Here is a 23634-nt window from a genome sequence, read left to right on the forward strand (position 1 = left end):
TATAATCCTTCTTTTAACCATAATTTCATTTAAAATGTTTAATAAAATTTATATATATTAATTTTATATATATATATTAAAACATTTAAAAAAAAATCAGATTAAAGGGTTTTGTAAAGACTCATAGAGATAATTTTCTAGGAAATATGTTCCATTGTATTTTGGTAAATATTTTCCTACAAATCTCCATTATTAATGCAAAAAACCTAAGACTTCACCAGAGTATATAATATTTTAGTTATTTAGCATAGTTGTATAATATTTTATTAGTTACAGTGCCCACAGTAAAAATACTATGTATCCTTATGCTTAGCTGCAGCGCTAACCCCAGAAGAATCTTTTTGTCCATAATTCAATATAGTGCATTGATGTATATGAAGTATTCATTTCCTTATTCCTTGTTGCAGGAAAAAACAACAAAATACAAATTTAATACGATTTGTTTCATATTATACATATGGTGTTTAGTGCTGCTTCAAAAATATAAAAACATGATACATTTTTTTACAGATAAAAAAAACAAGGCAAATATATACAGCATAGGTCCATGAGTAATAAATAAAGACAGCAGATGAAGCTACAGCACATCATTTGACGAGGATGTCAAATCTTATAAAGACACCCGTTTTTTGTTTTTTTTGCTTCAAAGAACTGAAACCAAAATGACCAAACATTATGGCGCGACAGGAAGTTGGTCCATTCGCACAGGCAACGTCGTCCTCCTCCTCCTGAAGAGCTGGCTAAGCCGTCGCCGGGCTGTGTTTTTCTCAGTTGACTCCATCTGCTGGCTGCACAGATAAAAAATTCATCAGACTCCAGGCTGTGGGATGTTTTGTGGGAAAACTGTTTTATATAAAAACAGGGACAAAATGTCCGAGAGGAACAGATGCACAGGGCCTTAGAAAAAAAAGAAAAATAAAGAACTCCCACCAGCATCTCTGTGCATCGACTGTGCATCGGGGCTATGGACCTCTGCCATCAGTGTGGCAGGCTGCCATGCTGAAGCAGCACATACAGTACAGCACAGTACAGTACAGGGAATTATTAAAGGCAGATAGTAAATGTATTATCTTACCCCCTTGTATCTCTTACAGTAGACATCTCTCTTCTCAGAGTTGCAATTTTTGACCTCCAGGTCATTTTTTTGGTCTCGTCAGTTTTAGTTTCCTGAAGCAGAAAGGACTTTAGAGTAACGACACGGCAACAGTGTGGTAATAAGAGTGGAATATACACATGATCAGTGTACTACTCTCACATAAAATGTAAATTTTATCATATGCTCTATTGAAATAGAAATAAGCTGGAATTACTCCCCTGTTCCACATTTATTGTCATGTTAATATCACACTATGACCACATTGCTACTGTTAAATACACACAAATGATATACAGAAATGCCAATATCATTTAGCTCTTCATTTCACTGGAATATGTATATTATAACTCATGATACCTCCTTAAGGTGCTCTTCCTCTGTCGTTTCCAGAGGGTCATTTCTTCTCAAATGCTGCCCTCTGCAGTCTGAATTCATGTGTGCTGCACAACACACACACACACACACACACACACAAGGTATGAAAGTGTGATATGCTTTCATACGTACAAAAACACATACAACTTGGAAAAGAGACAGGTGGAGGACGACTCACTCGTGTCTGAGGACGATCGCTGTCGATAGTGTCCGTAGTTCTTACGCTGTGGAGGTTCGGTGGAAACCTGCTCTTCATTTTCCACATTTTCGAGCCTTTGACATGAGGCGAGCGCCTCCTCAGCTGCCGTCTGACAGCTGTCAGGAGCCTGACAGTCAAGCACAACGTCCTCACGCGTTAATTCACATCAACCCGACGTCTTTTGTGTGTGTCATGTGGCACAACAATGTGGCAACTGTGACACTTTATGATGTCACACATGGATGGTCACCTGGCTCACCTGCATGTCTCCATTCTCCCGTGGGGCATGGAACTCTGTCAGTGTGGTGCTGTTCTGCATCTGTTGTCTGGCAACTTCCTCCAGCATTTGACAAACCTGCTCCAGGTAGCAGAGGCCAGGACTCAGGCCTGTCTTCTCCTCCTCATTGCACTCCTGCACACACACACACAGCATGAAGCAATAAAAGAGTCAATACAAAGACATATATTTTTTCTATAGACAGACAGACAGACAGGCGGAGGCCTGCGCTCCTTCTTGTTTTTATATTTCTTTATTATTTCACCTCCACTCGTGTTTTTTCTTTGTTTTATGCACCTTCTCTCAGAAAATACACGAACGGCGCTGCCTTCGTATAATAGTAGTTAATATATCTGAAATAGGCACAGTGTTCATACAGCTGATGATTCAAATGTTTAAGTTTGCAGTTAATTATTTAATAAAAGTATATTTATACATATTATGTTCATGTTTGTACATTTATCGCCTATAGGTCAGAGGTCACATGCGGCCTCCACCACTTAATATCATGTTATAATGAAAATACCAGGTGATAGAATATAGATATATTTGCTATAGCAATATTTTTTATAATAGTAATAATAAGAAATGATGTTGTAAGTATCACGTGGCATATACATATAAGCTTGTTTGGTGTTTTGATTCAATGTTATTATTTACTTAATTTTATATCAATTTCTTTGTTATTGATATTACTAGACGCATTTTTTGCACCATTAATGTTTTTATTGTGAAGTATACATCAATGAAAGCATGAAAAACTTTCAGTACAGCTGATCCTCTGTTGGTGTTGGATGCATTAGGACGACATTTTGAGCAAACACAACGAATATTGAGATTCAAACTGAAACCCTGAGATTTCTGGGAATTATTATTGTTGATGAAATTAAAAGAACAAATTGATTATGTTAGTAGAAAAGCAAATAAATCCACTGCTTTGATAAGCGGTGTTCGACATACAGGGAAGAACTAACTCTGATTCTCAAGGAATGTTTTTGTTGGCAACTGGCAAAGAAGTCTCATGCATCATCTGCTCCTTTGTTTAAGAAGGTGCAGATTCTCACTGTGTGTCTTTATTTGTGAAATATGTTGTCAAATAAATTGAATATCCTTGAGCTGTTTAAGAGTTATTTAAAAGAAATCTGATTCCGTTCAGTCTGTAGAATTCATATGCAGAGGGAAATTCTCCTTAAGATGTAAGGTTATACATTAAGTTATTGTAACCTTTTCTCATCCAGCTGAACAATGTTCCTCTAGAGCAGGATCTATTTTAAAATTATAATAAAAACTGGCCCAAACTAAGCAACAATAACCATCTTTATAGTAATAATTACATTGGGTTATAGTTAGCACATTATCAAATTCAACATTTCTAAGCTTGTCTAGTGTTTTAATTACAATGTCCACATGTAATTTATCTTTTTTTATTTTTCTGTCAGTTTTTGTTCATTTCGCAGCATACATTTTTCATTTTTGATGTGAACACCCTGAAGTCGACAGATGAGGTTTGCTTGGTTTACAAAGTGGAAAAAAGAAGAAGAAGATCATGTCTTTGTGTCACCTGGTTTTAACTAAACAGAAATCATATCAACAATGATCTGTTGTGAATTTGTGATTTGACGACACAAACTGCATTGTGATAATAACAGATTCCATTCATGTAGAATGCATGAATGGAATCTGTCCTCTGTATAAACCACAACAAACACTAAGTTAACCTGCTCTGTCAGAATATCCATATACGTCACATATTCCATTCCAGATCGCATGCAATGTACAGAGTCATGGGAGTAGGCTATAATTACATTTAATTACACTAAAAATGTGTTATTAGATAGACTGTATCTATTTTCTGATGCACTTTATAATCTCAGTGTTTTTCTCAGCTTAAAGCTTTGTTCTCGTACCAGGAAACAAACAAACACTAAAAGTAACACAGATACAAACGGTACAATTCATTCTGTTGTTCCCAAACATAAGCGTGAAAAGTGACTTTCGCACTCGTGACCAAAGGAATGATTTTGGGGTTTGTTTGTTTTTTTACAGTGTAGGTGAAAATCAGATTTCAAATCCAAAAAAAATCTTTCCCCGCTGCTAAACAACATGCCTCATTTATCAAAACCAAATAGCAACTAAAACAAAAAAAGGCCCTCACTTAACTTCCTGCAGATCCATTCCTCTCATGCCTGTGGGCGTAAAGTCACCCGGGCAAACTGGTTTATGATCCTCGGCACCACAGAGCGACTCTTTTCAGACGTAAATCCTACGTGTGACTAATGACATGCCCGTCTTTCAACTCACTGAACGTGTGCACTCGTAACTCTTCAAAGTAGGTTAAAAGCAACGGCCTCGTTGTGACGCCTTTTAACATTTGCATGCCGTGCAAGACTATGCATGTTGGTGTGAAACCTGTGTAACCCTGGAACTATGAGAACCAGTAAGAGCGATAAGAGTCTCTGTTTCAAATGCTTCTTCAAATGAATGAAAAAACGTGAGCAGAGTTTGGTTTGTAAACTCTCTGGGTTTGAGCGTTACCTGGACTCACACTAAGTGGAAAAACATCAATGTATAATGATTTGATTTGATTTTTTTTTTTAGCATTTGAAAGTATTTTCTGTGATATTTCTAATGACTTGATGAGCAGAAACAGCTAAAAGTAGCTTTTCAGTTTCATTCAAAGCATTTTAATTTAAAGGTGTGTTTTGAGGGGCTCTATACATTATACCGCTTTATCCTCCACATAATGGTGCCAATCCCAGCTGACATAGGGCGAAAGGCGGGGTTCACCCTGGACCGGGAGCCAGCCATTAAAAGTGGGCCAGACCAGTAAAATAATAGAATACTAAACTATGAACAACAAATTTGGCCCTTTGTGTTACATTTATGAAGAACAACCTGATATTTAGAAAAATAAGTGTAATTTTAACAATATTATGTGCATTACAACTTACAGATCACAGTGGATCCACAAAGGCACAACTTATTTAGTCACAGGTATCTGGAACTCACAAATTCACCCTGGGGCCAGATTGGACCCACTGGTGGGCCAGTTGTGGCCCGTGGGCCTTACATTTGACACCCCTGATTTAGAGTGTCCATTCAGCCTAATCCCCAAATCTGCATGTTTTTGGACTGTGGAAGGAAAGTGGAGAACCCAGAGACTCTTGGTCAAGTCAAGAGTTATATTTTATATTCTTACAGCACGAGCTCAGTGAACACTGAGTAGGTAAAGCTACAAACTTTTTATCCTCTGCTTGGCTTAACTGTGTCTATGTATTATTATTACCAGTGGTTGCTGTTATAATGTGGCAGTTAGTTAACTGAATAACATTGTGGTGAAGCACGATCCCATTCAATTTAGATAAATGTCAAACTGACTGACAGGAGATGCTTGTGCAGTGATTTTGTAAACATGACTCATGTGTTATCGTCTAAAGGAGGGAGAAAGAAAATCACAATTATCAGTCCTCTCAGAATCCTCTCTTTAAAAAAACCCAAAACTATTAAAATGCCTTTCATGTAATGTAAGTGTGACCTTCTCAAACACAGTATGTAGTGACATGGTTGGGCCTCAGGCTTTCATCGGGGGAGTTAAAAGTTTGGTTTGTAACAAAAACTGTGTCTCACCTCTAATCTCTGCATGTCACACCTCAAAGACATCGGCCGTCTGCGCGTCTCCGACATCTGCTTGAGGGACACAGTTGCGCTGGCTATCCTCCTCGGACCATAGCAGTCTGACCTTTGACCTCTCATTAATTCCGATGCGTGTCGTTTGGGCAGAAACCCGGATCGAGGCTGTCGCCTGAGCACCTCCTCCACCGTGACGGGCCGCGGGTTCTCCCTCTGAGGCTGGGGTTCAGTCCTCTGTCGCGACTGCTCCAGTTCTGGGAGCACAGCATTGGGGCTCTCCTCGGGGTTGGTGGCACAGAGGGGAGGGGACGATGAGCGCGGAGGGGACGATGAGCGCGGAGGGGACGATGAGCGGGGAGAGGAGAGCACAGGAGAGGACAGGACAGGAGAGGACAGGACAGGAGACTCTGATGTGGAGGCCGGCGTGAGTCCAGTGCTTTGTGTCTCCGGCATGAATGTGTCTGTTTCAGCGTTCTCTGTTGGGAAGAAGCAGGATGAAGCTGGAAAAGATGTGTCCGAGCTGGCCGTCTCCACGCCAGAGTCCACCGACTGTGAGCGGAAGTTTGTCCCACTGTCTGAGGAAGGTGTGGGAGGGTCTGTGTACAGATTTCCTTCATTTACCCAAGCCTCCATAAGGTTTCCAAAGCTCCTGTAGAGGTTCATGTCCACAGGTTGGTTTTTCAGGCCCCCATACCTGAGCCTCCGAGCCGCAGCAGAAACACAAACACACGACCAGTTTTTGACAACCCACGCAGTAATTAGCTGAGGTGAGCTGGTGATGCAGTGTTTAAGACATTCCCAGGGAGCCGCCTCCCTCCCTGCACCACGCCTCCCCCTTCATCTGCTGTCCAGTCACAACGTGGAGCTGCATGTCGATGCCTGCGCTCACAGAAGAGGGCTGTGACTCATCTGCAGCACTGATTGACTCATTTGATTTGTTGTTACATCTGTAAGAGAATAAAAAAAGAAAATAACAAAAGCAAGTCCGGACACGGATACACGGATTTCACCATGTTGTATACTCCAAGTGACATTACACATAAAAATAAAAGACTGCTACGGCCTCCACATATTAACCTGATTCAACTTTTTCACAAGTGAATGGTGTCATATTTAAAAAAAATTCCTGCGGTGTGTGTGTGTGTGTGAAAAAGGTGACACTGTAAGAAGATGGAACAGGAGAAGCGGTTTAACCTGAGACTGTAGGAATGTGTGCGTGTGCAGGAACAGACTCCTGTCTGTTGATATGATCTTCATCCCTCAGGTGAGCAGCGACGGCACATGTTTTCTCATCCGCAATCCTAAAGAAACACACAACAAACGACAAACGAGTCAGTGCACAGTCGGCACACGTTCATATACATTGTTAATCTCAGCAATGATTGAGCTCTCCCTTCATTTTCTACGCTAGTTTTCCATTCACACCTTATAGCAGGGCTATTCAAATACAAACTCAGCAGGGCCACCTTTTCAAACCGAATTTTAAATTTAAAATGTAAATATTTGTCACATATGACCCACACATGGCCAGTGCTACTGTAGGACTTTATGTAGGAATATTTGACAGTTAAAAGTGTTTGTCTAGTCTTTTCTCATTGTTTCTGGTAGCATCACTGGCTGGGCCACAAAGAGGTTTTTGGCGGGCCGCCATGTGAGCAGACTGGCCTTATAGCATTTGTGGCCCCACACACGTAAACTGATAAAGCAGACATATTTACATGTATATTATGGTTTGTTGTGAGACTATTCTACTTGTAAACAGAACAATAAATAAGGTTGAAAACCATGGGAATATTGGACTACGTTTGTAGTCATTTTGTCATTATCACCAAGGCACAAACATATAATTATATATATTTTTTTAAATCTGTCACGATACATGTGTCGATATTGTATCAGGATTGTAGCATTGTAGCAGGATTTATTCTTTTAAACAGAGAAATAACTGGGGGGGTTTGGTATCTGTTTTTATATGGAAGAGGTCTAGGGAAAAATATACATTTTTATATCAAATTAAAACAAATTAAAAAGCCAGATTTCAAAATTTTGCGATAAAAAAAAGGCAGAATTCCGACTTTAATCTCTGAAGTCAATACTGTCTTCCAAATTTATTTTACATTTGGCCTGAATCCTATTCCGTAGTTTAAAAATGTGGCTCCATTCCAGTATTTATAGACTCCTTATATTCAAAATATTAATCTGAAAGTGGACTAAATAAAATAAAAGGACATACATTTTACAGAAAACCAATGGTAATCAACACGTTAGTTGGTAATAAATAATATCTTTAAACATCACAAATGTTAATAGTAATGTAAGATCTATCCATCTATCTATCTATCTATATACATACACATATACTGTATATTATTTCATATATATTATATTTCATTTCATATATATACATATACTACATATATATATATATATATATATATATATATATATATATATATATATATATATATGAGCTGCAGGAAAACTGATTGACTCTGTTCCTGACAGAAGTGTGTGTGTGACACTCAGCTCAGCTCAGCTCACAGAGTAGCAGCAGGATCACGTCACGTCTGTGGACTGACACTGGGCTCCTCCACCACCACGGGTGAGATTAATCCTCTGTAGCAACCAACAAACACAGAACAGAGGATGTCTCACCTGCCTTTAAGCTGCGTTCAGGCTGAGACTCTTCACGCTCCATCATGGACAAGTACATGCCGAAATTCAGCAAAGTTCTGGTGACACCTGATCCACATTACTTGCCGGGGTAAGTGCATGTGTCCACACACCCGATATTTACTCATAAAATATGGAAAATGCCTTGTAGGTTTAAGAAAAAAAAACATTATATATTATATATATTGTATTCTATTATACACAGATTATTGTGAATGATGATTTTGGAACCAAAACCATGTTACAGTCAGTTGTAGCCCAAAATTATGCTGATTCAATGTTGAATCATTAATTGATTTAAATTGAATAAAATTACTTTTGGACACATTTTTATGTTAGAATAAATATTATACAGCAAAAACAATGTTCTACTCCCACATTGAGTCACAGAGTTTTGTTGATGCAAAGTTTTTACAATGCGAGGGATGCAATTATATAATATTAATACTGGTAATAAATGGACATCATCATGTAAATATGCCAGATTAAAGCCATTAGCTCACTTACATCTGTAGTTTCAATAGGCAGTGGGACAATATACCTATGTACAAACACTAAAAGGTAACAAAAAGTCGAAGAAAATAAACATGACAATAAAAATAATCAACAAATATGAGAAGGCAGCATAGGTTGAACCAGGAGAACCAGAAGTTTTGAGGTGATTAACAGAGCAAAATGTAAAGAGACTGCATGAACCTAAAGTGTTAATTCCATTCTACATAAATATTCAAAGAGTTCTTATAATTAACACCAAGAACTGCCACACTATAAAGCATTAAGTTGTCTCTTTTCCAGGTATACCGGTTATTGTCCACAGCTGAAGTACAACATGGGGAGGACGTACAGCCAGCAAACGGCCGAGCTGCTGACCAGTCCTGATGTGAAACGCTCCGGTCGCCTGGTCCTCCGCACAGGTCACGACCCCTCCACCGCCTGCACACCTGACGCTGCTGCTCTGACACTGAGAGGCGTCTCTGACGGCACCATGAAGAGGGTGATACCAGGATACACAGGTATCACACACACACACACACACACACTAAGTAACTAAATACCTCAGTATAAACTGTGCTAACACTTCTTCACAAGCCGTTTAATTACAAATGCGGAACAGCAAAATGCCAGTTGTTGTATTCGTCGGATATAAAACAATAGGCCTTTGACTATGTGAGCTCTCACGGCAACACGGCACCAGGTAATCTGTGTCGAACTGCTGAATTATTAAGTGTCAGTAATAAGCAGGTGAGCGGAAAAGTGTTGAAAAATCAAGACAACAACACGAGACGACCGCGGGAAAAGGACTGGGCATTGGAACGTTGGTTCTTCAAATACAATAAATCATCAATTCACACACAAAAATGATTTATCTCACCAATCCATGTGGATAACATTCTCTGTCTCACTTTAAATAAGTTGAAACGCACGCCATGTGAACATCAACAACCAAAAACAACTCCTTGGTTACTGTTGTTTTCATTGGAAATGCTTTGTGCGGGAGATTCATTTTGAAAACCGCGCTGAGGTTGTGTTTGATGTATTGTCCAGACTGAGAGAGAACCACACATATAGTATATCATACTGGAGCAGGGATTCAGGGATTAATATATTAACATCTCATCATGGCTTAATATTGCTTGTTGCTGTTGTAGGCTTCATTCCAAGAAATCGGAACCACTTTTCCTGCAGCTACTCCGAAACATGTCGTAAAGCACTGAGTGAGTTTTACCAAGACATGTACGCAAGGAGCCTGCGACGATCGACGCTCCTGCCAAATGTCAACTGCACCAACCGACAGTTTGAAGTAACCTCCCTCCTTCTCTCTGTTTCTCTCTCTGTTTCTCACACATGCCATTGTTGGCCTGTTCTCTTCCTCGGTTGCTCACACTCACACACACACACACACGCTGCCATGGCACCTCAGCATAGTTTCACTCTTGTTAATTATCCATGGTGGAGCTCCATTGTCTTTTCACTGTAACATAATCCAACTTTGCACTACCACAGACAAACTCACCATGTGTGAGTGTGTTCTTGTTCATCTTGTTTTATGGGACACTTTGGTAGAAGTTGAAGTAACTTTTTTTTCTATAATATTAGCCTTAAAGTATATGACATTTCCTGTACTTAAGTATCAAAAGTAATTTCCTGGGTTCAATTCCTGGCTCTGCTAGTCTATATGTGACCTTGAGCAAGACACTTAACCCCATGTTGAAGCACATGAATGAAAACTATCGTGTAAAGCAGCTAATCAAGACTAGAAAAGCTCTATATAAATACAGACCATTACGAACTCTTCTTCTTCTGATTTTATTTGGTAGAAATGAGAAAAAGATGGAACAATTTTTTAACAACTCAAGTCTGATGAATCCTGGCTTAATCAGTATTTTAAGACACTGACAAGACCTTGGTGAACCTAGACCTGACCAACTGAAGCGACCTCAGATCATAACACTGCCCCCTGAAGGCTTATACACTATGGCACTATGTGAAAATATCACGTGACTTTTCTTTCCTTCATTTTCTTTTGCCATTTTGGCAGTGTATATTGCTATAAACCTAGAATCCTCCACAAAATTACGTGTGAGAGTCATGAATCTCTCCCTGGTTGTATTTGTCATCCTCTGGCACAGAGACCAAAACCTCTCCTGACAGCGATCACAGACAGAGTGATCACCTATAAACCTCTGGTGTCCTTCACCCACACCTCACCATACTACATGGAGGATGATGACCAGCACAAGTACTTCATCTCAGGTACCACAGTTGTGACAGTTGGTACGAAATTTACTGTACAATATACTTTGTGACCATATCTCAATGTTGTGTAATAGACCATTTTAAAAATCATATTAAACGCTTAAAAGATTCTGGTATGGAACCTCTATCGCCCCCTGTGGATCTTTGTAATGCATCCAGATAACTTAATTTGGAGCTGCATGGCGAGGGAAACAGCAGCCGCTGTCGGCGGAGCACACATTTTCAGTACCACGTGATCACGTTCACAAGACGCCAAATTTGTGATATTGATTAAAAGAAGTTGAAGTTTATTGTGAAGCTGATTGAAAGAACTAAATTTGTAGCTCGCTAAATTGATGTTATGTTTAGTCATCGTGGTGGCAGACGAAGTCGTCTCGCTTTACTCATGCTACGTGGTTCTTCTGTAGCACGGGAAACAAAAACAGGACATGAAAATGGAAAGAAACTGCGATACAGAGAAACACAGAGAGCGAGTCGCATGGAGCTAATAGGCTTCATTGGAATTGTGGGAACTATCTGTGGAATTACCCAGTATGAGTCATTTTTTTCTTGCCCAAGACAAAAATGTCCAGGTTATTTGCTGTTACATGTTTCTCTAAAGGTATCAAGTGAAAGTGAAAGTAAAAGTGAAATGTCTTAGGTCAACCACGCACATAGTATATGTATACTTCTGCTTAAAAATGCCAAATCATTACTAAAATAGTCTTGTCTTCTCTCAGGATTTACAGGGCATGTGCCAAAGACCCGTTTTCTCATCGGTAAAGGTTACCCCATCATCACCAACCAGGCACTGGTTAAGTTTGGAAAGCACCAGCGGAGTGACCCCTTGTCCCAAGAATCCACAGGAAGGAAGGACATCACGACACCTCCCCTGCCTTCTATCTACCCACCAAACAGTGGAGTGGTGCCTTCATTCACGGGACATATCCCAGGTCTGTGTCACAAACACACAAACACACCACCACCACCACCACCACCAGTGACGAACAAAAAGTGTCTAACGTGACCTCATTCCACAGGACACAAGTTCTTGTTTGGACATACCTTTGGTCAACTTTCCAAGGACGCTCTGGAGAAGAGCCGCAGCGAGAGGATCCTTCAAGAAAAGTCCTAAAATGATTATTCATTTAAAAATAAATAAATAAATACTTCAACATTTGTACACTGTTCACAACCAAGAAAAGAGCAGTAAATATGTTACGTCTTTATTGACAGAGTTTTGATTGTCGCTGGGCATCAGAGGAAGCATTCAGATACTAAGAAGAAAAATACTGGGTGGTATCATTTCACATTATTGCAGCACATTAAAAAGTATCCATCTATTCAGTCACTCTGCTTCTGCATCTATCAAAATATACCTCACACACATTTTTAATACCTGAAACAGCCACAAGGTGGCTCATATTTGTGCAACTCAACAACTCTTACATACTGACTCTGCTATACAGTTAAGATTCCAGTAGTACCAGGGACAAAACAAATTCCAGAAACTTTCTCTATGGATAAAAAAAAAACCCACATAAACAGGCAGTTAAAAGGTCTGAAGGATAATTGCAGCCTACTGCATCTTTGTCAACTCATGCATGAGGAGAAATTCCATGCAGGGAATTTGTGGTGGCAATAGAAACATCACTGACACTACAGGAGACAACAATAACAGTGCATTTCTTGACTCTTTTTTTTTATCTCACCTAATGATAAAGGAAGGAAACTAACATATGAGAAATGTCCAGTAGTCTACAGCAGGCCGTTATTCACATTTCATGGTTGAAGGAGAGAAAGAAATAAAAAGGAGAGTAACAGAAGGGACAGGGATCTTGCAGTTATTCCTGGAGAGAATCGGACATCTGTTCATTTTCACAAAGCTTGAATTCACAACTAATATGAGCAGAATAACAAAATAAAACAATTGAGACATGCATTATCTGAACTAGAACTGGCTGCACTGGCTGTTTTGAAAGTTCAAAGTAAGCCGAGATAAGATGATTTATGACGGTTACGGTTTACACTTCACTGAATGAATTAAAAGGCCGCACCACACAAACTAGCTCATACTAGCCGTCACTAAACGTTAACCCTTTAACCTTTTAACTAAAGGTTAAACTAAATACGTAGAAATGTTTAGATGTAAGACTAAAACACGTCATGTTGAAACTGTCCACATAAATATGAACAGTGAATATTTTGAGCTACATTTCACAGAAATAACTGGTTTTCATCAACGACAATAACCTCAAAGTACAGAGTAAGCCTACGTATATAGTTTAATATACTTTACAAATATATTTTTGGCCATTAATCTGGAATTATAAATATGTTAATACTATATTATTCATGTTTTTACTCAAGTTAAGACACATAATCTGAAGTTTTAATGGTGAAACCTGATTTGTGTTTGGTTCTCAAACCATCTGATATAGTTGAGAATGGATTTAAGAATAGTAAGAATAGTGTAATTAATGCTTGATGACTGTGTACATTTGATATTTTCTGTGCTTTCTCGTCGGGTCAGCTGCATTTTGTATTATCATGCATTTAAACCTGTTTTGTTATAACAGTAACTAGGCTCTACGCCATCTATGCAGGGCGTATTCCTCAATAGTTTTTCGGTGATCCTACCAGCTTCATCGCCTTTATGGACTGAGCCAAGAGTCCAAGATGAGATCTGTCCAAATGAAGCCACTCAGATGGTCGCCTGAAACCAACCAAAGACATATCGGTCATTATCACTGACTGACACCGTCAACATTTCAACATTTTCACCACACCAGGTTATTACCTTCTAGTTTTTGCTCCAACAAAACTCTGAGAAACTGTCTCTGCTCTGGTGGCCGTAACAGCTGCTCCGAACAGTTTGGCCCAACGTGGCCCTCTCTGACATGGGCTGTCCACCTGGACACAAGTGGACACATGCGGGCTCCCACTGTCTTTATCGCTCCCCGTCTCTTCCTTTCCAGTGCTCATACTTATTTGAGACCAGCTATCGGTACAAACCTGACTACAGTCTTCTCCTTCAGCCACACCATCCATGAGGTCAGGCTCTTTCTGCCAGCACTCTGGAACCGAAGCTAACCACGGACTCCTGTTATCCTGCAACCCTCCACTGTGCCGACTGGTGCAACTTGAATCCAGAGGACTGAGCGAGTCTTTGCAACGCAGACCATTCTGGTGTGAAGCGGTTTGCTGACTGTCGGGGAAACGCTCCATCTTTCTACCCACTCGTAATTGTGGCCAGCTGGTCACCAGGAAGGCTGAGCATGGCTCAGGAGGAGACACTCTCGGCTCTTCAGAGAACAGCTGTCTGTTACACAACAGTCTGGGCTCCAGGAGCAAGTTGAGGTCAAAGGGTAACATAGAGAGAGGCTGCAGTAGGAGCAGCAGCTCCTGAAACAAGGGCTGACACCGTCCCAGTGACATTGACAGGAACCCCCAAGAATGATAGTATGTTGTCACCACATCTGTGGAAATACAAAAATAATGTATTCAACAAAAGTCATTATTTAACATAGACATACACAAGCACGACATTATCGGCAGATATTGGCTTTAAAATGTATTATCAGATATTGGCACACCAAGATCTGCCTATATGACTAATGACATTAGGCTAAATAAGCTGCTACCGCCTTGACTTCTATTATTTTTTTTTTACTTTTATTTATTTTGCTCAATGAAGAAAATGTATATTTACATCTGCTACGACATGAAAATATTATGCTAATTTCATTATAGAGGAGACATATATGATATCCTATCATCGATTATTGAAACAATTTCACGACATCGGGAAACCTTAAAAACCAGTTTGAGCTAAAAATACAGTATCCGATGTGCAAACGCATCAGACCATTTGAAGTAATGAACAAGTTGTCCAGCAGAGGGCACAAAGAGTGCGGAGGGAAGACAACAAACAACTAAACAAACATTTTCCTATATTATGTGAGTTTGAAACTGCTTATTATCACTACATACAAAGTATATAAATGGGAGAGATAAAGGACTATAAATAAAACACTGTGCACTCACTTTTTTGACTGTGAAGGAGACTGAGCCAGAATTCCAGGCCTCGTAGGCTGAAAAAGTAAAAAAATCAACAGATTAAAGATTTTTTTTTTTTGTCGCCAACAGAAATTTGATCTGTGTTTTTCAGCATTAATAATAAATATAAAGGTAATTGTATTACTTACTTAAGCAAGCCTATTAAGAAGGCTCTGAGTCTCATACAGTGGCTGGTGAGATGAGGACACTGTTGGATTTTTAAGACCAAGCTGTGGAGAACTTTAGTGGAGGAACCTGTAATTAAAGAGTTAATATCACAAAAGTAAGTGTTAAATGTTACTTACTTTGCAAAACTCAGCTAAAGGGAATTTGGGACAGTCATGCTTTAGTTACATACAAGTAGTGATCCTCGTGGAGACTTCCACCACAGTCCAGCAGTGGTTGCGACGCTGTCCAATAATGAGATCCAGGTTGTGATCCTTGAGTCCGTCTTCCAGAATTCTTTGGATTGTTGGACACAAATGTTTCAGGACCAGACCTGCAATTGTGGGACTGCAGGAGCTGTTACCAAGACGCATCTGTGACACACAAAAAAAAGGTCAGGAAATACAATACAGTTTATTTTCCTGCTGACACATACGTATTTAAGTATCACTTTGGCACTTTTCCAGCGTGGGACGTCATTTAAGGTCCTCAGCGCTGCAAGTTCATACCTTTTCTTCCGGATCTCTGCTGCTGCCAAAATGAGCCATGATCAAATCCACTGCCCTGCTCACAGACCTGAGCAGACCTTCAACATTGGACAAGAAAAACATTTTTAAGGTTAAACTGCGTTCTTTTTTTTCCCAGGGGACAAAAATCAGCTCAGGAGGATATGATGTTTTTGGGCAGAAATGTGTTGCATCCCTACTTTATGTTTATAATTCTGTGTGTTTATAATACTCTTTTCAGTGTTAATCCAGTTATAACAGTAAAGATGAGGGAAAAGTCTGCAAATATGGTGGAGCTATTTACAGCGATCTGCGATTTTAAGATTTTCCCTGCTAACTGGGTCAGTGCCTGAAGAAGATATTGCCAGTGAGAATGCAAACTGAATATGAAAGAGTCATATTTCCATCTCAGATGGAGTTTCTCCTCTCCCTGCTTTCCTCTCTTCGCTTCAGCAGACGCCACGGTAAATTCTTTATGGGTGTTGATGCTGCTGCCTGCCTGCAGTGCTGCTGCACCACACATACTCTTGTGTTTACTGCCGCTGCCAGTCACTGCCTCCACGGACCATCGACCACCACAAGACAAACATTTATATAATTACATTGGCACCAAGTGGCCTATATGGCAGCGCTAAAACAAAAATGATGGGGCGTGTTATAAATCATTAGCGCCGTTTCTACTGCATCATTCTCTCCCTCTCTCGCAGTCTCACTCGCATAGGCTACGGAGCACAGGGCTCAGCCAATCGTGTGCGGGGAGAGTTAAAAATAGGTCATGTTTGAAAGGAAGCCCCCTCGGGGTACTGAAGGCGCTGCTGCAGCACACTGAGATTTTATTGCTGTTCTCAGAGGCTCATCACTGAACAGCCAAACCAGTCAAGGTGGAATCGTCAAGACGTTTCCGCTACTGAGTCACCCAATTAAGATCTGTGTGTCACATACTACATGTTTCCAGTGATGCAACCTAGTCTAAATAGTCATGAGTTGACCCTCACCTCTCCTCTGAAGATGGCTGATAGATAGGGACTCGTATGACGTGTCGGGCGAGAGGCAGAACTCTGTAGGAGGCCTGTCACCCGGCATCAGCGCTTCATTTTGCTGACTCGGGCTGTGTTTCCCACAGGGCCCGACCGAGTCCTGGATCCCCTGCACATGGAGCCCGGAGGCAGCCAGAGAGAGCAGGGAGCTCAGAGAGGAGAGGGGAGCGACTGAGGAGAGGGCAGCTGCAACGCTACTGTGAAAGCAGCCGGCATTGACTGCAGGTGCAGCTCCGTGCTGCGGGAATCTTTCTTCTTCTTCCGATGGTGAGAACGTGGGAGGAGATGAGTAAACGTGCGGGTCTTGGCGATGCAAATCAGTCGTTACGGGTAAAATGGGCGGTGGGTGAGAAAATATTGAATGGTAGGAGATGTGACTGTGGAAATCACGGAGAGTGTGAGGTTTATGACTGCTCTGCTCCGGCGAGAGGTTGATCAGGTTCTGGTAGGTCGGAATTTTGACAAGGTTCGACTGATTTATGTCTGAGGGCAAATTGAATAAATAGTTGCTCTGAGTTTTGCCCGGGTTTCTACTATCCTGCACTTGAACGGGTCGAGGGTTCGGGCTGCAGTGAGACGAATCCAGGCTGCTTTTTGAAGTACACAGACTCAGGCGCTCTTGGCTTCTCGTGAACTGGCACCATGTGCGTCTGCGGCTGAAGCACTCTGGGCTTGGCGTGCAGGTGGAGCAGGTGTCAGTGCTTGAAGGAGCTTCCAGGAGGATGGGGCAATAGCTGCCCATGGGCGACGGCTGAAGATTAGAAAAGCACAGACTTGTTTTGCTCTTGCCATTAAAGCCAGGCCGGAAGCTTTTAGACTTGCTGCCCTTTTGGTTGATGTACTGCTCCAGGAGACAGCCCAGGTGCTGAGTCTGGGACTGGGATTTGACTGCAGGACTAAGGACAAAGGGCTGAATGGGCAGCGAGGTTGGCCTCTGGGCCTTACTGTAGCGCACCACTCCATTTTCCAATGAACATGTACCTTGAAGGAGTTAGAGGATAGGAAGAGATAAACACACTGTCTAGACTCCGAACAAAACAGATCTTATAAAAACAGCCCTTTCACCACTGCCTTACCTTTGTCAGTAGAATCAGTAGTGGAGCGCTCCTGGTTTGAACTCACAGATGGCTGTGTGGACACAGCACACATGTCTTGGCAGTTACTGCTGTACACTGCTGTACACTTCTTCCTGCAGAGGGCTTGGTCAGTGGAAGTGGTGGCAACCTGGTCATCGTGAGTCTGAAACAGGAAGCTGTCCAACCCAGAGCCGCACTGTGGTGAGGAGAACAGCTTTTCTTTTAGTCCATCAACTTTATCCTGAAGGGAACAAAAGAAAGATGAAATAACAAGTATTTAGATTGTCACAACTACAAAAGTTCAGCAGATGTTCGATTCTATTGTTTATTCAAAAAAATACCTTCCTTACTTCTTTGTTGTTATGATTTAAGACGTGCTCAGAGAGAGGGATGTGGCTTCCTCTGCTCGGACCTTCGGGGAAACTAGTGAGACTGGACCAGGCCGGGCTGGGTGACTGGGAGGAAAGGTCACAAGTCACAAGTTTGTAGTACTTCTGGCTGGTCTCCATGGCAATTGCGGTCTGGGTTTGGAGACAGGCAGTCAGGTCGGACACCTCCAGAGAGGAAAGACCCGGGGGTATCGCCTCTAGAGAGTACAGGTTGCAGTTAGAGTCGAGGCCTTGTGGAGACCAGCATGAAGCAGAGGGTGTCACATCGACAAGCTCTTCCTGGGGAGAGCTCACAGTCACGTCATGTTGCTGGACGTCCTCAGTGGGAGTCAGCCGCACAGGCTGGAGGTTGAGGAACACAGATCCCTCACAGGACCGAGAGGGGTGAAGTGCAGGGCTGCTGAGGTCGTGAGGTGTGACGGGGTTGTTGCTCCTGTTGTACATCGCGCAGAAGTTCACCAAGACGCCGTCAGAACTGTTACAGGAAGAGTCGCTGATGTCCTCTGTGTTGGACAACAACGCTTGAGAACAACCGTGAGGGCTGTTGTCCTTCAGTCTGTCCGAGTCCTGCTCTCCATAATCAGTGTGCGGCGAGTCCATCAGCTGGTAAGGGTTAGGGTTAGAGAGCCAGTCTTGATCGCTCTTAGTCCCATCATAGCCACATTCACTATCCAGGTCTCCTCGGGGGGTTGTGTAACTCCTGGCACCATCACTCAGAGGCCAATTTGAGTTTCCATGCAATACAAAAGACGAGTCTTCACGATATCTGTGCAGATTATCACCATCACTGTCTTCCTCTTCCTCATCTAACTCTGTGCTCGGAAGGAATGAGTTGTGTGACCGCACACTGCCTCGAGCCTCGGAGTTTTCTTTCTTTTGATCGGAACTCGTCTCCTCCGGTGAGGAGGTGGAGTCGTATCTCCCGCTGCTGTCACTGGTGCCCTCCTCCTCCGTCCGCTCCTCATTGAGACTGCCGTAGCTGCTGGAGAAAGGTCTCCGACCCCCAGAGAAGGCCTGCTCTCGGTTGACGGAGTCTTGCTCCGGTAGAGACACAGCTCTGGTCAGGCCTGCTGTGCAGAGGCGGCCGGACCGTTTGGCCGAGCCGCACAAAGCCTGGACGGGAAGTTGCCAGGTGGGAAGCTGGACCACGGGGAAGTGACACGCGATCAAGGTGTCCCCTGAGAGACTGGACGAGCCAATCATTTTGCTGGATGAGACTGGACCATGGAAACTGTCTCCACACTCCTATATGTACATCCTGGAAGAAGAAAGTCAAATTTAAGTATGATTAATCTGCTTTAAGATACAAACACACACACACAAAACTATACAATGAGATGTTAAAGGATTCTGTCAGTGTGGAAACATACTTTCAGACAAAACTATAATAATAATAATTGCGATTAGATGTTTTTGAAATGTTTCACAGTTTAGTGAGCGTTTCGGTCCATAAAGTGTTTTTAAAACTGCAGTTAACATTCAGTTAAAACTTAATCTTTAATTATCAGTCATTGCATTGCAATAAATATTTGAACTGATTATGTTTTAAGCCATATTGCCCAAAATGACGACTCTTCTAACTGCATCTGCAAAACTGGCTCATTGCCTTCAGATTTTAGTGGTTTGGTGGAGAAAAAGCTTCCAAACATATGAGGAAAAGATGGAAATGTCAATGCACAACTGCGCGTTTACACCACCGTTCCTCCTGTTGTGTGTTTGTCTGAATCTGGTTCTCAACACACCCAAAGCTTCATAATTCAGTCAACCACTCCAAACTCCTCCTCCTCTCCCTGCCTGGGCCAACCACAGCTCCCTCACACTAACTCAGCTGCTCTGTAACTAGGGCAGCTGCAGTGCAGAGACGCTCCGCTGGTTCTGCTCTTGGAGGTAAATATTTCCATTTCCACCTGAGTTTAGGAAAATGCCAAGTTAAAATGCCCCACATCCATGTTCACACACATTCCTCCTGACTGTAGACACTTGAAATAACGGCAATAATAACAAGTCTGGAAAGTCCAGACATGAAAATAATGCGATGATGAGATTCAAGGTTTAGAAAAGAGAACAACAAAGTGAATAAAGATGAAATAGAGTAATCAGAACTGTTACTAGGATACCACCACTAGTTATTTATTTACTAGAGTTTCATATTCCCAGTGCTGTGTTAAATCAGCAATATTATAATATATTATAATATAATATAATCAATATTGTAGAATTATGGGAATAAAAAGGTCTGATTCAACACAGTTGTGAGGCTCCATGTGACTGTTACTGTCTGGAGAATAATGTGGAAAGAAAAGGTAAACATCTGTAGCAGATGACCACAGACATGTAATCCTCTTTAGCATCACAGTGCTGCAATAACAACATCCTCAGACAACAAATAGCACATCGACAGTGTGCTCTCGGGCAGATCCTTTACGAGGATCCTGCTGGATCATAAATAGGCACCGCTAAGAAAATTGGGTTAATCCGATTTTATGGAAAACAGTAAACACAAAAACAACAGAACCAAGTGGAAGATTAGAACCTAACAACTTAATTAGTAGTGTGCTAAAAGGTCATTTAGGTTTCTAAATTGTAAAATCTGGCACTGCATATATAGAGTAAAAGCTACTAATATGTACTTAAAAGACTTTTTTTTATTAAACACATGTTTTTCATATTGCTTTGAGGTGTAGGGCAGAGGATTAGTGCCTCATAGGTCAACACATCAGTCTAAGTTGGTGTCTTTGTCCTTATACAGTGTATGCAGGTGTGAAGATCAAAGGTATTTTAATGTGTTTAAGTAACTTTAAATTGATGCGTTTATTACTAGGGTTAAATTGTTTTTTTGTTTGTTTTTTTTAAATAGACCACTTTGCGTCAAATCTTGATGTGTCAGCTACTATTTATTGCAAACAGTTCAATAGTTCAGTGCGACAAGAAAGTAGGCCAGTGTGACTGATGGGTTCTCTGCACGATGTCTGTGCACAGGAAGTGTGACAGAAAAGTCACGGCAATTTAACGAGCCAAAATCAAAATGAGGAGAGTCTGACTGTTACTGTTGTTGTTGTTGTTGTTGTGATACTGTTATCGCTCATGTGTCTGTAATGAGACAGCAGCATCACAACTCCTGTAAATAAGTAAATTAAATATTAAATATGGTTAAAGTAGGATAAAACAAATGGCCAAACAGCGGCGTTCCAAGTAAGTTTGGGGGTTTGGTTATATATACATATATATATATATACATATACATATATATGTATAGACCAAAGTCCTATGTTATCTCAATAAAATGAAACCAGTAGTCCATAAATTTGCTGTTCATGCAAGTGAAAAGCGTTCTCTGGAATTGTCATTTCTGTGGACAAAAGATTGGTCAAAATCACTGGATCGGATATTGGAAAGATAAAAATGTAAAATTCAATATACAGTAATACAAAAGTATATTGCAATATATATCCCTATATATCACATGTTTCTCTGTGCACAAACTGTAACATATATATATATATATATTTTATTTTATTTTGTAAATAAAAATCAGCAAAAGCATTTTAGCTGTCATGTTTGGGCTGTTTTATTTCTTCTTTTTTGGGGAGAACACTATTCATTGCACAGTTGGAGAACGATGCATTTGAAATGACTCAGCACAAATGTGTTGTTAACAGCTTCATACGCTCATAAAGGGTCTAAAAATGACTCATGACTAAGGACTAATATCGGTATCGGTTTGTGATCGCACGCAAAAAAGAAATGGTATCTTCCCATCCCTATAATTCACATTTAAGGAAAAAAAAAAAAAAAAAGACGCTTATTTTGATTGTTAATAAACACTCAAATGTATTGATTATCAAAACAGATGGTGATGAAATGAGTACTTGATAATAATCAGGTAATCCATCAGTCATTGCAGCAGTGATTTACAGATTTACAGTGCTTGACTTTAAAGATTAAATATCGCAAATCAAATCGCAGATGCAGTATACTGCACGTGTGGATATTAAAATTGCATTTAGTCCACATTTCTCTAAAAGGAAGCCTTCAAAATAAGAGAGAGATAAGAGATATAAACACATATAATAAATGAAAACAGGCGGTCACAGCTGCTGCAGCATCTCATCTTCTTGCAGGTGACTTTCCAAAAATGACACAAGCAAACATTTCTTTAAAGGAGAAATCATGCAGCGATATCGACGCACCTTTGACGTCAGATGTGGGTCACGGAGCTAAAATCCCATAACTCTACTCTAGTAGCTTACAACGAGGATCTGGCACGAGCCCGGTCCGGCTCAGAGGACCAGAGAGGCAGCGGCACCCGGTGTCTGTCCCGGTCCCGGCGATAACAGCGTCCTCCTCATGCCGCCGCCGCCTCCTCCTCCTCCTCCGCCACAGGCTGACGGAGATATTACGTCACATCGGCTTTGACCAATCAGGACGGGGGACGGCCTTGACACTCAAAACAAACAGGAAGAGAGAGAAAAAACAAGGTAAATAAGGTGAATAAACGTGAATCTCAGCAATAAATATAAACATTAAAGCATATATTGTATGTTTGTTTTAAATACCACAATAAATATTTATTATTAATTCATTAATTGATGGATTATGTTTGTTAGATTGATTTTGTAAACAGAGGCAGTACACTTAAATGAATTGTGCCAGATTGTAGCCTCACACTGTAATATGTGCAAGAACAGTAAGAATACACATCGACACGTGTCACAAATAGACTTAAAAAAAAACAAATGATAAATAATTTAGACCAGAGATGGCTCGTAAGTACACTGCAATAAAACTTTAACAATAACAAAGATGTCCAGTAAATCCATCACTAATTACATTTAAGTCATAATATTCTGATATCAGTGCCCATCTACATAAAATAATAATAATTTGATATTCAGAATTCAAAACTTACAAACACCATTTATCCTTGGGGTCCATTTCATACCAACATACACAATAGGGAAAAATATGAAAGATCACAATAATATCGACCTAAAGTGAGAAAGATTGATCTTGTTAGAGTTTAATGACTTTATATCATTTCTAAGTACATATTGTTTCACATATATAACATTTTATTTCAGTAAGAAAATTATATAATTCATTTTTCATGTGAATGATGTAAATCTTTTTTCTTTTTTTCAGAGATGAACGGGGTCAAATCAAACCAGATGATAAAATTATTATTATTATATATTATATAATATTGTTTTACTTAGCAATGCAGCCACTACATATACACTAATGGATACCTAAGATAATGGAGACATAACATATAAAGTAAGCACAGTTAAAAAAAAAAAAAAAAAATGTTGTCACTGTAACCTCTGCACTGTCACATTTATATTTTTCATAACCGAGTTCATGTTCAGACTTTCCAAAGCTATTTATTGATGCAAGGATTGAGTTCTGGAAGAAG

The 23634-nt window shown here is 40.6% G+C and overlaps 3 protein-coding genes across 3 annotated transcripts; 1 reads left to right on the forward strand and 2 right to left on the reverse strand.

Annotated features, from left to right (window-relative positions):
- Positions 1 to 207: 207 nt before the first annotated feature.
- si:dkey-106l3.7 (uncharacterized) lies at positions 208 to 7468 on the reverse strand. The gene is made up of 7 exons (XM_058617457.1): positions 6772 to 7468; positions 5575 to 6524; positions 1930 to 2082; positions 1650 to 1797; positions 1454 to 1536; positions 1076 to 1167; positions 208 to 788 (listed from the first exon to the last, which is right to left on the reverse strand). The coding sequence occupies exons 2-7, from the start codon at positions 6238 to 6240 to the stop codon at positions 674 to 676; spliced, it is 1257 nt and encodes a 418-aa protein (XP_058473440.1). The 5' UTR covers positions 6241 to 6524; positions 6772 to 7468; the 3' UTR covers positions 208 to 673.
- A 599-nt stretch (positions 7469 to 8067) lies between these two features.
- Positions 8068 to 12121, forward strand: cimip2b (ciliary microtubule inner protein 2B). Its single transcript, XM_058617992.1, has 6 exons — positions 8068 to 8341; positions 9046 to 9263; positions 9900 to 10051; positions 10881 to 11004; positions 11727 to 11939; positions 12027 to 12121. The coding sequence occupies exons 1-6, from the start codon at positions 8277 to 8279 to the stop codon at positions 12119 to 12121; spliced, it is 867 nt and encodes a 288-aa protein (XP_058473975.1). The 5' UTR covers positions 8068 to 8276.
- A 75-nt stretch (positions 12122 to 12196) lies between these two features.
- Positions 12197 to 22569, reverse strand: LOC131446622 (AP-4 complex accessory subunit RUSC2). The gene is made up of 10 exons (XM_058617991.1): positions 22409 to 22569; positions 18171 to 19476; positions 17830 to 18070; positions 16712 to 17734; positions 15720 to 15796; positions 15404 to 15584; positions 15195 to 15300; positions 15034 to 15080; positions 13787 to 14465; positions 12197 to 13702 (listed from the first exon to the last, which is right to left on the reverse strand). Exons 2-10 carry the CDS (start codon positions 19419 to 19421, stop codon positions 13603 to 13605), a joined length of 3705 nt encoding a protein of 1234 aa, XP_058473974.1. The 5' UTR covers positions 19422 to 19476; positions 22409 to 22569; the 3' UTR covers positions 12197 to 13602.
- Between the last annotated feature and the right edge of the window lie 1065 nt (positions 22570 to 23634).

This window comes from Solea solea, chromosome 19 (assembly GCF_958295425.1).
Source record: "Solea solea chromosome 19, fSolSol10.1, whole genome shotgun sequence".
Lineage (NCBI taxonomy): Eukaryota > Metazoa > Chordata > Actinopteri > Pleuronectiformes > Soleidae > Solea > Solea solea.

Bases quoted from the DNA above. Each gene is read 5' to 3' on its own strand.
- si:dkey-106l3.7 (XM_058617457.1), bottom strand. From the start codon at position 6,240: ATGAACCTCTACAGGAGCTTTGGAAACCTTATGGAGGCTTGGGTAAAT. The intron at 2,083-5,574 runs GTGAGACACAGT...GTGTGTGTGCAG, and splicing joins GTGACATGCAGAGATTAGAG to GAGTGCAATGAGGAGGAGAA. The intron at 1,168-1,453 runs GTATCATGAGTT...TTTCTGCTTCAG, and splicing joins AGGAAGAGCACCTTAAGGAG to GAAACTAAAACTGACGAGAC.
- cimip2b (XM_058617992.1), top strand. From the start codon at position 8,277: ATGGACAAGTACATGCCGAAATTCAGCAAAGTTCTGGTGACACCTGAT. The intron at 8,342-9,045 runs GTAAGTGCATGT...TCTCTTTTCCAG, and splicing joins GATCCACATTACTTGCCGGG to GTATACCGGTTATTGTCCAC. The intron at 9,264-9,899 runs GTATCACACACA...TTGCTGTTGTAG, and splicing joins GGTGATACCAGGATACACAG to GCTTCATTCCAAGAAATCGG.
- LOC131446622 (XM_058617991.1), bottom strand. From the start codon at position 19,421: ATGATTGGCTCGTCCAGTCTCTCAGGGGACACCTTGATCGCGTGTCAC. The intron at 17,735-17,829 runs GTAAGGCAGTGG...AACTCCTTCAAG, and splicing joins TACTGATTCTACTGACAAAG to GTACATGTTCATTGGAAAAT. The intron at 15,797-16,711 runs GTGAGGGTCAAC...CCAATGTTGAAG, and splicing joins CAGCCATCTTCAGAGGAGAG to GTCTGCTCAGGTCTGTGAGC.